This window comes from Erpetoichthys calabaricus, chromosome 6 (assembly GCF_900747795.2).
Source record: "Erpetoichthys calabaricus chromosome 6, fErpCal1.3, whole genome shotgun sequence".
NCBI classification, from domain to species: Eukaryota; Metazoa; Chordata; class Cladistia; order Polypteriformes; family Polypteridae; genus Erpetoichthys; species Erpetoichthys calabaricus.
Window position 1 is genome coordinate 118,371,219 of NC_041399.2, and position 14,106 is coordinate 118,385,324.

The window sequence follows — 14,106 nt, forward strand, 5'->3', positions numbered from 1 at the left end:
CGTGAGGCCCCAGGTGCTTTACTGATGATTGACTTTATAGTTGTTTATAGCTACATCTGATTCTGTCAACTAAACACAACTTCAAGACCTTGCTGTGTATTGCCCTTTAAATAACCAATAGGAAAATTTGTATACTGCACGGCAGAAATGACCCACAGTATGATGCTTTATGTGTTTCTGAGAAGAATGATATATATGCAAAATTATAGGGTAAAGAATGCATTGTATATAAAATACATACACAAGCCTTGCTATTTTGAAATGTTACCTAGAGTTCTGGATCCAGCAAAAAAGGCAATTCTTTATTGAATTACTCTGAAATGTTTTGGATTGAAATAACACACAGTGTCTTAACAATCCCATTGGATTTAACCAGAGTTACAGGTAATAAACTGAAAATCCTCACATATAAACAAAAATCTCTCATCTGTTCCTTGATGCTAAACTGCTGAAGTATAATTCATTTTCACATATTTTATCTTCCCTTCTACATATGAGGGAATATTCTATTTTCCGTTCTATATTCTATACCCTTGTGTGCATGCTTTCCATAAGACAATCAATTACAGGCTCAGTATGCATATTCTAAAATAATTCTAATGAATCATCTTAAGAGAATTCTCTCTAATTTGAGAGAATATAGAGCATCGCTTACTGACTTATAGAAGGTGGGTTGGGATTCTTGCAGTTAAGTAAGACAAGTCTGCGAGATAGGAATATGGCATAATATATTAAAAACGATTTATCCCTATGTACTCACCCTGAAGTACACCAAACCATAGCCATTAATGGATTAGGATTGTGACACCATGGCTGTTTGAGAAGTACATAAAGATTTTTCTCAAAATGTATAGCTTATTGATGCTGGATCTAAATAACGATGCACGCAGGTTGGATCTTGCCCTGGGTACATTTTAGACTATTTAAAATAATATAAGTGTATTTGATGAAAGATGTTTAGTTGAATTATGGAATGTTTGGCACATATAAAACTAGAGTGTATTGTTACAACTCGACAGAAAAAGAAAGTTATGTGACTTGTAGCCATTTGGACTACGAAACCAGTCCCTGAAAAATAGGTGCATCTGCTATGTCAGAGTACTATTAAAAATGCCAAATGAAATGGTGAAGTTGTAAATACAACATGTATCCATCAAAGATATAGGTCCAGTGAGAGGAAAGAGGTCAGCTAGAATTCGCATGGGACATCAGAGAAGGGCATAAAAAGGGATGTTGGAACCACGCAAATGTTGACACATGACTAGTAAGCTGTAGAACTATTTAGTGTACAGCACAAGTGGAATGTAATCCAAGTGGCATGTACCAGGGTTGTTACACTGGGGTAAGTTCAGGGTAGAGAGCAACAGTAGTGTAGCGAATACAATGTGTTCGGTGGCTGTAAAAGTATTGTAAAGTATTATGGTAGTGGGGGATTGATGAATAAGGCGTCCCCTTCAATCAGTAACAGTAGGGTAGATAAATAGTTCCTGTGTCCTAAGAATTTGGTTTCATTTTCATTTTTTGTTCTATTTCAACTGTACTTGAATAAACAGCCTTTAGTGCTACATTCCTTTTTTGACCTTCATCTTGGTACAAGTGCCTTCTTTCATTAGACTTTCTAGTTGGTTGCTAAAGTATTCCATGCATGGCTACGTTCCATCCCTCTTCTGAGATGCTAAATGAAAGGTCCCTTTACCATCATTTCCTAGGATCTTTGGGTAGATTCTTTGAACTATTTTTATATATTATTGGAACACTATCTGAGTCTTCATCAAGACTAACCAGTATGGCCTCTGGAATAGATACCTGTATGGGTCTGAGATGTGGAAAGCTGGGTAGGTCCCTTTTAACAAAACTTCCTATTTGTGTATAGGAAAAAAAAATGTGTAGCTGGGAAGATGAATTCTGGAGCATAATTGTTCAGAAGATGCAAACACATTGTCTATGTAAAGACCTTAAAGTGCCTTAATCCATAGTATTTTCCATAGGTTAATTACAGAGGAGGTATGAGAAAGTGGAAAAGGGTGACTATCGTGTATAGCAATAACAGATAGCTTCTCCACCTTAAAAGGCATCCTGCATTGGTTCCATTATTTAAGCAAATGATGGATGAGTGCATTGCTGGTAAATTGACAATAGTTATTTGGAGTTATATGGTGTGTTTGGAGCACAAAGCAGGGCATGCAAAGAAGATTGAGAACAAGATTTGTTTTGCATTGCAAGTAAGGCCCATGTATATACAGTATATAAATTTCTGGCAATTTCCAAATGTTTACTGAACATATATTTGCTACTTGGTAGTACATTGAAAGTTACGTAGTGCCATGTCACCTTCTTCTTTAGTTCTTTCTAGATCTCTGGATGCATGACCATTTCAAATTCCAAATGAATGATGTTATGATCGAGTATAATTTCTTAAAGAATGATTTGTTTATGCATGTAGGGATGCTCTGGAATAGATATAAAAACTTGGGGAGTTCATTTTGACAGTATTAATTCCCCCTGCTAAAATGAGATTGAGGGTGAACCACCTGTTAACACCTTCTTTGATATTTTTTTCCCCCACAGTATTTCCAAAATTGTATTGAAAGAGGTCTTTGAATTTACTTGTGATGGTTATCCTCAAATATTTAAACTGTTTTGATATTATGAATTAATAGGTATCCAATCAGATATGTTATGCAAGATAATTCACTAGGAAAAGCACACTTTTATGCAATTTAATTTTGAATCCATAAATTATCAAATTATAATACCACCTTAAGACTAATGGTAGAGAATTGTGGGTCTGATATATAAAGCACCTTATCATTTGTCTAGAGTGACATTTTCTTTTTATATTCTTCTCTGATAATCCCCTTTATCATCCATATAGGAATAAGCCAATGGCTCAATAGCTAATGTTAAAAGCATTGGTGATAGTGGGCACCCAGGTGAAGTGCCTCATTCTTATATGAGACAATCTGAGCTTGTGTTATTAATGTGGGCTGAGGTTCTGAACTAGTATAAAGTAGTTCAATCCATGCAGATATATTGGTATAAAACTTTTTCTGCATCCAAAGATAGTAAGACTTCTGATGAGTTAGATTTTATGGGTGAGTATATTGCATTAAAAAGCATCAAAGGTTTGAGACCGAAAGCCTGCCTTTACTAAATCCTGTTTTGTCAGGTGATATTATTGAGAGAAGCACTTTCTCAATCCTTATACCTAAGACATTTGCTAGTATTTTAACATCGTAATGCTCAAGTGAAAAAGTGAAAAGTGGAAAAGCAAAAGTGATAACTAAGTGGCTTGGGGAACAAAACATCGAAATTCTGGGTCCATGGCCAGGAAACTCCCCACACCTTAATCCCATTGAGAACTTGTGGTCAATCCTTAAAAGAGGCAGGTGGACAAACAAAAACCCACAAATTCTGACAAACTCCAAGCATTGATTATGCAAGAATGGGCTGCCATCAGTCAAGATTTGGCCCAGAAGTTGATTGACAGCATGCCAGGGCAAATTACAGAGGTCTTCAAAAAGAAGTGCCAACACTGCAAATATTGACTCTTTGCATAAACTTAATACAATAAAAGCCTTTCAAACTTATGAAATGCTTGTAATTATACTTCAGTATACCATAGAAACATCTAACAAAAAGATCTAAAAACCCTGAAGCAGCAAACTTTGTGAAAACTAACACTTGTGTCATTCTCAAAACTTTTGGCAATGACTGTACATGATGCAAATTGTGGTAAGCCTTTATATTTCTTTGGAAAAGTAGTTATTAATGCTTTGTAGAATGTTTGGGGTAGAATTTTATTTTCTCTAGCATCTATGAATATTGAGAATAATAGAGCTAACTTGTTTGAATTTTTTTTGCTTTAGAAATTTCCACTCGGAAGTCATATGGGCCTGCAGCTTTTCCACTTTTGAGTGCATTTATGGCATCCTGTACATCTAAAAATGTCTATGGTTTATCAGGTTCTTCTGCACTAAGAATATTGAGCTATAGTATTCATATTTGATCAGAAATCACAGTAGCTTGTGTCCTTTTTACACTGAGAGGAATATAAGGACTTATAGTATTCCTTAAATGTTACATTTACTTATTTGGCTACTGCTTTTATAAAAGATGATTTACAACATTTGAGATGCAATAGATTACATTCCTGTTTTTCCACCTGGAACACAGGCAGGTGAAGTGACTTTCTCACAGCTTATTTCCAGTTGCACTGGCAATTTCTATTATTGCATTCCTGCTTATTGATTTGTTGAGCTAGAATCTTAGTAACCTTCCCTCTGTGATCATAATAAAGATGTCATAATTTTAAAAATAAGTTGTTCCATTTCTCTTGTCCTCAAGAAATTAAATACTGATTGTAGAGCCAGTCTTTTTCTACAGAGAACTTCATTTGCAAGTGGAGTATATTCGGCAGTTTTAGAAGTTATTGTTGCTGTTGTTAATGACCTATATAAGTCTGGATTTAAAAAAACAATTAAAGTCTCTAATTTTGTGACTGCTCAAATTAGGAACCAGTGGAATTACATTTTGCAGAAATTCTCTGTCAACCACATTAGGTGCATATAGATTTGCCAGAATAATTTAGATTTTAATAAGTTCCCCACCACTATGGCATTGTGCCTTTCTGGTTTAAATACTAAAATTGTTGCTAAAAGTGGGATTATTTTTGCAATATAATTCCTACATTTCTGGTTTTCTTACTGGATTGGACAAGTCTTTCATAGTATTTTTTCAGTTAAAACCGGCCCTTATACTTGTTAGATGAGTCTCCTGTAAACACTGTCTTGTCCTTTAAGCCGATGAGATGGGAGAATACTTTTCTCTATTTACATCATGATTGTTTAGTTTATAAAGTTCAAAGATTGATCAAAGAAGTCCTGCTTCTGAGTGTTAGAAGACATTTTGTGATCTTAAATAAAAAATAATTTCAGATTTCTGCTTTAACTGTGCCTTTATTGCCAGGTGTTGCGATTAGTAAGCTAGCACATAAATTAACACTTACAATGGTGAGAATAAAAGAATAAAATGCTCTCTTTCCCTTCTCAACCACCCAACATTCCTTCATCTAGCCTCCCCAAATGAGATCAAGATCAAGCATTGCAGAGTCAAAGTCCTTTGACATGCCAAGACAAATTGTGAAGTTAAGATAAAACTGAGAAATCAACAGTTAAAAGCCCTTAGATCTTTATAATAGTACAATCCAGGCAGAATAAACCTGGGGTAAGATAGTGAACAGTCACCTCAAAAGAGAAAAAAGGTATATTTAGATAGCTGAGTGATATTTCAAAAGACATATACTTTTTGATATAAAAAATATGCTTCATATAGTGTATTTATATATTCTGTGTTCAAATTATACTATTTATAGTGTTATCAAAAAACAGCTGAATAAAAGTAATGTTATGCAGATACAGTAAATACTTAAGCAGACACGTGTATGCAAGCGTGTGCATATAAACTTACAAAAACATACTGTATGCACTTGTGTATTGAAAATGTATTCTCTCACTTGCTATTAATAAATGCCTATATGAATACTTAATAAAATACACTAAGCAATATATGAACTGTAAGCATTAAATGTATTCTCATTTTTCTATCCTATACCATACAATATGTGCACCATTATTATATCAAAGCCATGTAAAAGAGAGCAAAAGATTAAAATATTAGTAATGTATTTGGATAAAAAAATGGAAAAATGGGGTGGAATAGTGGCAAATGTGTTATATTTATACTGGTACAGGAAGCAAACACAAATATTTAAACAAGTCCCCGCTCACTGCTGGCATTCTGCTTTGCATTACGATTACACACTTTGACTCCTGCATTTAGAGTTCTCAGTTCATGTTATAAAGAATTTTGGAATCAATTTTTATTCAGGCCTTGTTAAGCTTCCTCTGGAGAGATGAAGATATAGGATTGACCATCGACCGTTATTTTTAGTGTAGCCAGAAACATAAAATGGTATTTGATTTCAGCTTTGCATAGGCACTGTTTAATGTTGTAAAATGCAGCGAGTTTTGCAGATGTTGTAGAAGAGAAATCAGGGAATGTGCAGTTTTTGAATATGATCTCTTTCTGTCAGAGGTGTGTTTTGTCTTGTGGTGCCTTATGGTGACCCTGTTTTCTATCTTTTACTGTTTATTGTGTAGACCCTAATAAAATATCTTAAACCTATACAATTACCACTCTGTGGTCAGGTACTTTAGCCCTTCCTCTCTCCTCCCTTCTTTATCTATAACCTCAGGCAATTATACACAGTGAAAAAAAATCAGGAGAGAGTTACACTTTAAGTGAATTAATATATTATTAATAATATGCCCAAAATCATAAGCAAAAAAAAAATAAGTGTGACAAATATATCATTACAACCTAAGTAGCAGCGCATCTTGCATCCATAGGCAGCTCTCGGCTTATCTTCAGTCTACGTTTGCTACCAGATGGCCTTTGAATGAAGTACTGAAATATGCCGCATGACTGACTCAGTATGGTTGCCAAGATAGAGTTCTCTTCATTATGGAGAAATTGCAAGACAGAAAGGTGGTCTTCTCTTCATGGCCAGAGAGGATAGAGCAAGAGAGTAAGGCAAAGTGACCAACTTATACCATTCCAATGAGAAATCCTGGACCAATGGGTGCAAGCTACTCTCTTGGTTCATCTATTACTATTTCAGCCGCAATCCAATTGCAATGACCAGTAAATTAAGTCTACTTGTTTAGAGTTACATTTCATGCCCAAACCTGCTTAACCAAAACTCCACTGTGGGGGAAGGTGACTTTCTCTGTTTCATTTTGTTGTCTCTCAACCTCCTTGCATTCTGGAAAAGATACAAAACCTATTTTTCCTCCAAAGCTTCCAAGCTTTCTTCCAGGGGGAATGTAATGTAAATTTCAGCATAGTCATGTATTTAATATTTGGAGCTCATATAATCTAAAAGAGAAGTGCTTCTGACATGTCTATACAGCTGACTTCCTACCCATCACAACTGGCATACTTGCACAGCCTCACTTAATAGCTTTTTATACCTTTACATATGCTTAATAGACATTATATCATTCAATTACAACTGTGCTATGTATTGCAGTGCACAGAGAAATGAAACACCAGCAAATATAGCAAATCAATGTTTCAAAAATACACAGCAATTGTTGTGTAATCCTTAACTCTCTGCATATTTTCATTTTTGAAAATATTTTTAACACCACAATATGTGTAATATCAGCTTTATCAAATATAAATATTAAACTTCAAGGCTTTGAGGGATCCTTGCAGGGAATAAGCAGTTAAAATCTCAGTGATGGATTTAAAGTTCTCTCACAATATTATGAAAACAAATGTGCTAGACATTTCACTGAGTAGGACTTTCTAGTTGTTTAGGCAGTCCTTTGAAAATTGTTTTATTAACAATATGTTTTCTATCCACATTTCCCTTTTAATTATGTTCATTCAAGGACTTTAGCTTAAAAGGAAACAATAACATTTCCAGCTTTTTATTATTTGGCCATTGGTTATTTGTCTATTTATGACTACAACATAATTTATGGTAATACTCAGTTTCATGGGTCTAAATATAACACCAATTTTCTAATTTCTTATTTAAGAATTCCTTATAAGCAGTCAGGAAGCAGTTAAGAACTTTGGATGCAAAATACAAATTATGCAACTGCAAGCACAATTCTTAATATTCTGGAGAATGTTATACAATAGAAAACTTACACACATTATACAGGCTTTTACAGACAAGAAAAAGCACTTATGTGCAAATAAATAGTTTAAATCACAAAACAACATATGTACATGTGTTATGTTATGTGATTATCACAGTAATGAATCAAAAGCTTTGTCTTAAATTATAAAAAAAAAGAGTCAGCGGGCAATGTTAACTAAGTGGTAGACACAGATGACAACAAGGCATTCAAGGAGCTGAACATACAATGGAAATTCAACTATAAGTAGAGAAGGTAATTTTTTTCCCCAAAAATGTTTGATTTATATAATCTATGTGTACTGTTTCTTTGAGGCACAGATAGATAGTTATTGAATTAGTTACATTTTGGAAAAAAAAAATGACTATTACAAAACATATCAGGTTTTGGTAAAGAATAATGAACATGTATATGCCTGTCTATGTTGCTGATCTTCAATCTTTAAGAAGTTTTCAGAAAATTTTGAGAAATATCGTATCTCACTGTAAGTCAAAATAATTGTAATATCAATTTAAGTCAACATTAGTCAGCCCCTACTGCCAATGTAATAATACCTCATTATCGTAAACAGTTTTTCCTACATTATAAGCAGAATCCTGGTTCAATTTCAGCTTGTTAATAAAACTTACTGTAAAATGTAGCTTCTACTCAATATGTATTTAATTTAAAATAGTTAGAATTCCATTTACTAAATATTTAAAAGCCACATTCATTCATCCAGTTCACTTCCCAAGCCTACTTAGTCTAGGACACATTCTGTTTTGAAAATGAATCTAATTTGAGAATGCTTAGGATTATCTGAATAACTAAGTTTCATGAATTCATCATTATTCCAACTTCTTTTAAGATGTATTATCCACTAAAAAATACTGCTAAGTGTGGCAAGGCTGGGCTATGGTTAATCTTGTTGTCCCACAGTTCTAGACTTATGGGTTCATATTTTGTTACAGTCATTATGGGGACTTTTCTCCAAGTAATTTGTTTTGTTCTCCCACTTGCCAAAGATGCATATGCAAGATTATTCAGGGATTCTAATCTGGCATAGTGTCAGTGAGTGCAGATGTGTACTCTAGTGTGGGCTGGCATAGTGTTTTGGGTTGTTTCCTGCAGTGCACTTGATGCTGCCAGGGTAAGTTCCAGGTCTTGTGTCCCTGAGCTGGATAAACTTGATTTTAAAATGGGTGCAATTTCATTATTTATATGAAACCTTTTTCAGTATGACACTTTTAATGCAATGCTGCATAAAAGATCTATGCAAATTGCATAGTGGAACAATTTACAGTGTCCTCAACCTTTCTCAAGAGACCTTTCTCTAAGTGGATCTTAAAAAAGGATACTTTTTCACCTTTTTTCCAAAGAGAGAAAATCATAAAAAGACTAACAGATTCTTGACATAATTTAAATGGCAAATAACTATTTCTAAATATTTGTTAGGAAAACCAGGTAGGTTTGAAATTTTATACTTTGCCTACATGGCTGCATGCTATAAAACTGGTAAAATTTGTGTGTATCTAACGTTGTGTTGACTGATAGTCTTCAGCCTCATAGTGTATTCATTGTTCATAGTTAAAATGTTCTAAAGGTTATTATAACTTAGATTTATAGTCATTAATGTTAAAAATGTGATATAAAGCAAACATTTTGTTTTGTTTCATTTTACACATTTTATAGGTGCTCTGCATGTGGCAGAAAAGGCTTAACTTCTGTTTTGTCCAATTAATGCACAGATTTTGAAGGCTATACTGCAACATGAAGTGTGCAAAAAAGTAAAACCAAATAACTTATATAATTGCCATTTTTATTTTATTAATCTTATAAAAATTACAAATTGTAATGCACCTGAAATTAAAGGTGTACAATGTATAAATTTAGAAAATCAAAATTTTCCTACCAAATCTAGTAGCATAGTCTGGCCGAGGAATAAGAATTATTTTGTTATATATCTTGCAAAGGCTTTTGAGATCTGCCTCATATGGTTGTTGGGAGGTTCCCACTATCATCACACGATCTTCAGTTTTAATAGATTTTAGGATCTTTGGTAAATCTTTCTTGAGGCGCTTTGGATCTAACTATTAAACGAGAAAATTAGGATTACACAATTGAATACAAAACATTCAAACATTTCTTTTTTGTTTGCTTATTTGTGAAAAACAAAGTAGTACAATTATCTTCTGATTTTACATTTCATTGTCATATACCACTTGCATCCACTGGCATAATGCTCTAAGTAATTGTTTTTTCTAAAATAATTAGAAAAAATTACTTTTTTTTTCTCTCTAGGTTGTTAGCAGTTTGAGCATTAGGTAATCTCATCTGGTTGTATGTTCCTAAAAGTCATGAGAGTATTGCATTTGCACTAAAACAAAGTTTAAAATTTTTACTGACTTCTAAACCATCAAGGGATTTAAGAAACTATAGCAAAATAAATATATTTGCTGCTTCTTAGCAAAACAAATTAAAATAGTCATATTTGAATTTGTTCAAACAACAAGAATCACCAACATTTACCTCCTTTTCTTCTTTAGGTACCTTCTTATAAAATGTTTTTTCAGCATCATCTATCCATACAACTGAGGGTTGTAGTTGCCTGGCAACCTGAAAAACAATTAAATAATTTAGGACAGCACCTAAATCCATATCGCAAAGATATTCAGGCTAGTTGGATTGATGTATCCAAATTTGCCCTGGCTGAGTATGTAGGCATGTCCATGTGTGAATCTTTCATTGGACTATTACCCTGCTAAGGGCTGGTTCATTTCTTGCTCCTAATGATGCAGAGAAAGGATGCAGATCCCAGTGACCCTGAAATGTGTTGTTCCAAAGATAAATTCAAATATAGCTTCCCTCACTGTCACCCAAGTACTTTACACTAGAATGCAATCCAAAATCTACAATGAAAGAACTGTAAAAATGAGTAGGAGTTGCCTTTGTAGTACTTAATGTAGTATATACTATATGTATATTTTGATCTATTTTCTAGTTTTGTAATGTGCAGATTCTGTTTTAAAGATTTACTTTTTGTTTTAGTTTATTTTGAGACTTTTATTTTTCCCCCCACATCTCATTCTTTGTTTATGTGATGCATTAGGAGCCATAATGTTACCACAATTGTCTCACTGGTTACATCACAGGATGTGATGGTATAATTATGGCCGTGGTTTCAACATGTTTAATCCCTCATTTGGATAAAATTAAAAAATTAGCTTTTATACAAGTAGGCCTTAGTGTCATGTTTCATTTTCAGTTTATTGAACTCCTTTCTCCCTTTGACTTTGCTTCATGTGTTGCTATTGTGTTTCATTTGCATGATTGTTTTGCCTCTTTCAGTACTGACCTGTTTATTTTCTTTTAAACATTTCTAAGCTCATGTAATCATCTCCTGGTTATTTTTCCCATTCTAACAATAATCCTTAAAGCAAAGAAAGTGGCAAAGGATCAAGTGGTGGAGATTAAAAGAGGAAGGGCTTAAGAATATGTTTAGGGAGGAAGTTTTAAATGAAGTGCAGTCATTTGAGAGTGTCGAGGAATGATGGGAGAAGTTGTATTAAGGGTAGGGGAGGAACTGTTGGGTAGGATGACAAGAAGGAGCCCAACTGGGACAAAGAGACATGATGTTGAAACAGAGAGGTGCAGGATGTGATAAATGCTAAGAAAGAGGTAAAGACTCTGGGAAGTACAGCGTTTCAGCATATCAGGCACAAGAATACAGATGCATGCTTATGCATAACTTATGTGTGTGATGATGCAACAGACTGCATGCTCAGACTTTTGTACAGGAGGGTTATGAAAAGTTGGAGACAAAATAGGGAAAGAGAATGATTTTTAAAATAGTGAAAACTAGGAAGAAGGGTGGAAAGGATTTTTATCAGATAAAGCAGATGAAAGATGAGTAAGGTGTGGTCTTAAATGAACATAACAGGATCAAGAATAGATGGAAGCAGTACTTTGAAAATCTGTTGAATGAAGATAATCCGATTGTATATTTGGGAATTGAGTCCCAAATGAAGGGCTAGTACCAATAATAATGAGAGAGGAAGTAAAGGAGGAACTGCAAAATTTAAAATGTAAAGGCAATAGGAAGGGATGAAATACCAGTGGAAGTGTGGAAGAGTTTGGGAGAAGAGGGAGTAGATGTACCGTGGAAGCTATGACTGAAGACCTATGAACAGAGAGATAAACAGAGGACTTGAGGAATAGTGAGCTTGTACCTATTTATAAGGAGAAGGACCATGTTCAGCATTGTGGAAACTACAGAGGGAAAAATTGAAGTCAAACACAATGACAATTTGGGAAAGGGCTATGGGAGAGGAGCAGTTTGGTTTTATGCCAAGGAGAGGAACATCTGATGCAGTCCTTGCAATGAGACAGCTCATACAGAAACACTGAGAAAAACAGAGTTTTGCATATGGCGTTAATTGATTTGGATAATGTTTATGATAGTGGTCTGGAGGTGCATGAGAGAGAAAGGGGTACCAAAGTAGTACGTGAGTATTGTTTAGGCTATGTATGAGGGAGTGAGGACTCAGGTTAAAAGCAGTGTTGGGGTAATAGACAAAATCCCAGTTAGAGTAGGTCTGCACCAGAGATCTTTAAGCTGTTTGGAGAAAGTTGATAAAGTACATTGAACCCACACAGAACTGGGAAAAGATAAGAGGAAGAAGAATAATAATCCTTGGTTGTGGAGTCTTGTAACAACATTTAGGGTACATGACCTGATGTTGAAGTACATGCAGACTCTTTGCCAGAGTGTTCATCACATTCTGGAGTCCCTTCATTAAACTAAAAGTTACCAGGGCATAGAAATACTTTAGTATGCATCTGAACTACAGGGTTGACTGGAGTACCAAGAGGATGATAAAGGATAGTTCAATATTGGGAATCAGGCTAGACTCACAGGAAGAAGTGGTAGAACAGAGGCCACTCAGAAAGCTGTTTACTATCCTGGACAATGGCTCTCACCCCCGTGTAAGGTTTTGGCTAAACAGAGAATTACGTTTAGCAACAGTCTGAGACAGTTGCATTGCTCCAAGGAGCACTATGCTAGGTTGTTATTACCCTCAGCCATCATGCTCAACAATGAATCACCCCTTGGCTGAGAAGGCATTGTTCCCTCTTTGCTGAATGGTCTAGTAGACAACTTAACAGGCAAAGACAATATGTGCAATATTCTTTGGCAATGACTGACATCCTATACTGTAAAACTGCAACTTATAAGTATGTATAATTCTAATCACTTTACACTTAGTAAATACCTACATTTTGGTTATTTACTTATCGATAATTCTTACTATATGTTAATTTTTACCTTGTTAGCAATACTTAGGATTATTATAATTCTTGTTATATGTATATTTATCTGTTGCTATAACCTTGCAATTTCCTTCAGGATTAATAAAGATTCTATTCATCTATTTATAGTATAACTGGAGAGGTTTGTAGAGGTTAGACAATACAACAGTCACCCCCGATGCCTGGATCTTCAAATACAGCAGATGCTGGTGGGGATTTGAAACAATGTTTAGTTATAGTCCAGCAGCAGGGGACTACAACATGGTGGCCAAAGAAGTAGTAATGATCCTTAAACTTTGAAGCAGCTCTGTGGATGGGTGTAAAATAGTGCCTCATATTTTTATTAGCTTAAAAATAGAAAGCCAAAACCAGTTGTTTATAGACATGGAGCAAAAAGAGAAAAACTGGTAAGAGATTAAGGAAATTTTAGAAAAAAAAATTAGCTAAATTGCCCTTCTAGCCACACAGGACCCATATCTAAACATGGTTTATTTGTTTTGTGCATATTGTATTTACATCTCTTCTTGACTAACATATATGTTTTTTTATACATTTCTTCCAAATTCTGAAAACCTCTCTGTTTTACACAAAGAAATTCGATATTTTGTCTAGTTTAAGACAGTGTAAGGTATTGATTTCCCATTTAGTTACTTAGTATTAGAATTCCTCCAGTTATGCTCAATCAGTAGACATGCTAATGGTACAGTATAGTGTAGTAAAGCATTAAATTTATCACTATATTATCTAGGCTCATGTGATGATGATCATTACTATAAGAAGAACAGGAATAAATATAACTGCCATTTTATCTGATAGATAAGTAATTATCTTCCCCAAAATTATCAATTTAAGACAAAATATATAACCTAGCATGACTAGTGCTACAATTAAATTATATCATCTAGATCAGGGGTGGGCAAAGTCATTCCTGGAGGGCCGCAGTGGCTGCAGGTTTTTGTTCCAACCCAATTGCTTAATAAGAAGCACTTATTGCTCTAGAAACATCTTCTGCTTCATTTTAGTTATCTCCCTCATTAAGATTTTGAACTCTTAAACAGCTTCATTCTCTGTTTTTAATTGCTCCTTATTAGCAATGAGATGC

General features: G+C 34.4%; 1 protein-coding gene across 2 annotated transcripts in view; it reads right to left on the minus strand.

Moving 5' to 3' along the window:
• The window catches only part of zgc:153738 (uncharacterized protein LOC558115 homolog), a 289,186-nt gene that overhangs the window by 13,410 nt on the left and 261,670 nt on the right, over positions 1-14,106 (minus strand). The window contains exons 17-18 of one of the 2 annotated variants that reach the window (XM_028803884.2): positions 10,224-10,310; positions 9,607-9,784 (exon numbers count right to left, since the gene is read on the minus strand). In XM_028803884.2, coding sequence (XP_028659717.1) covers positions 9,607-9,784; positions 10,224-10,310 — 265 coding nt within the window. The remainder of the gene's footprint in view (positions 1-9,606; positions 9,785-10,223; positions 10,311-14,106) is intronic. The other variant, XM_051928820.1, reaches the window with a different exon arrangement.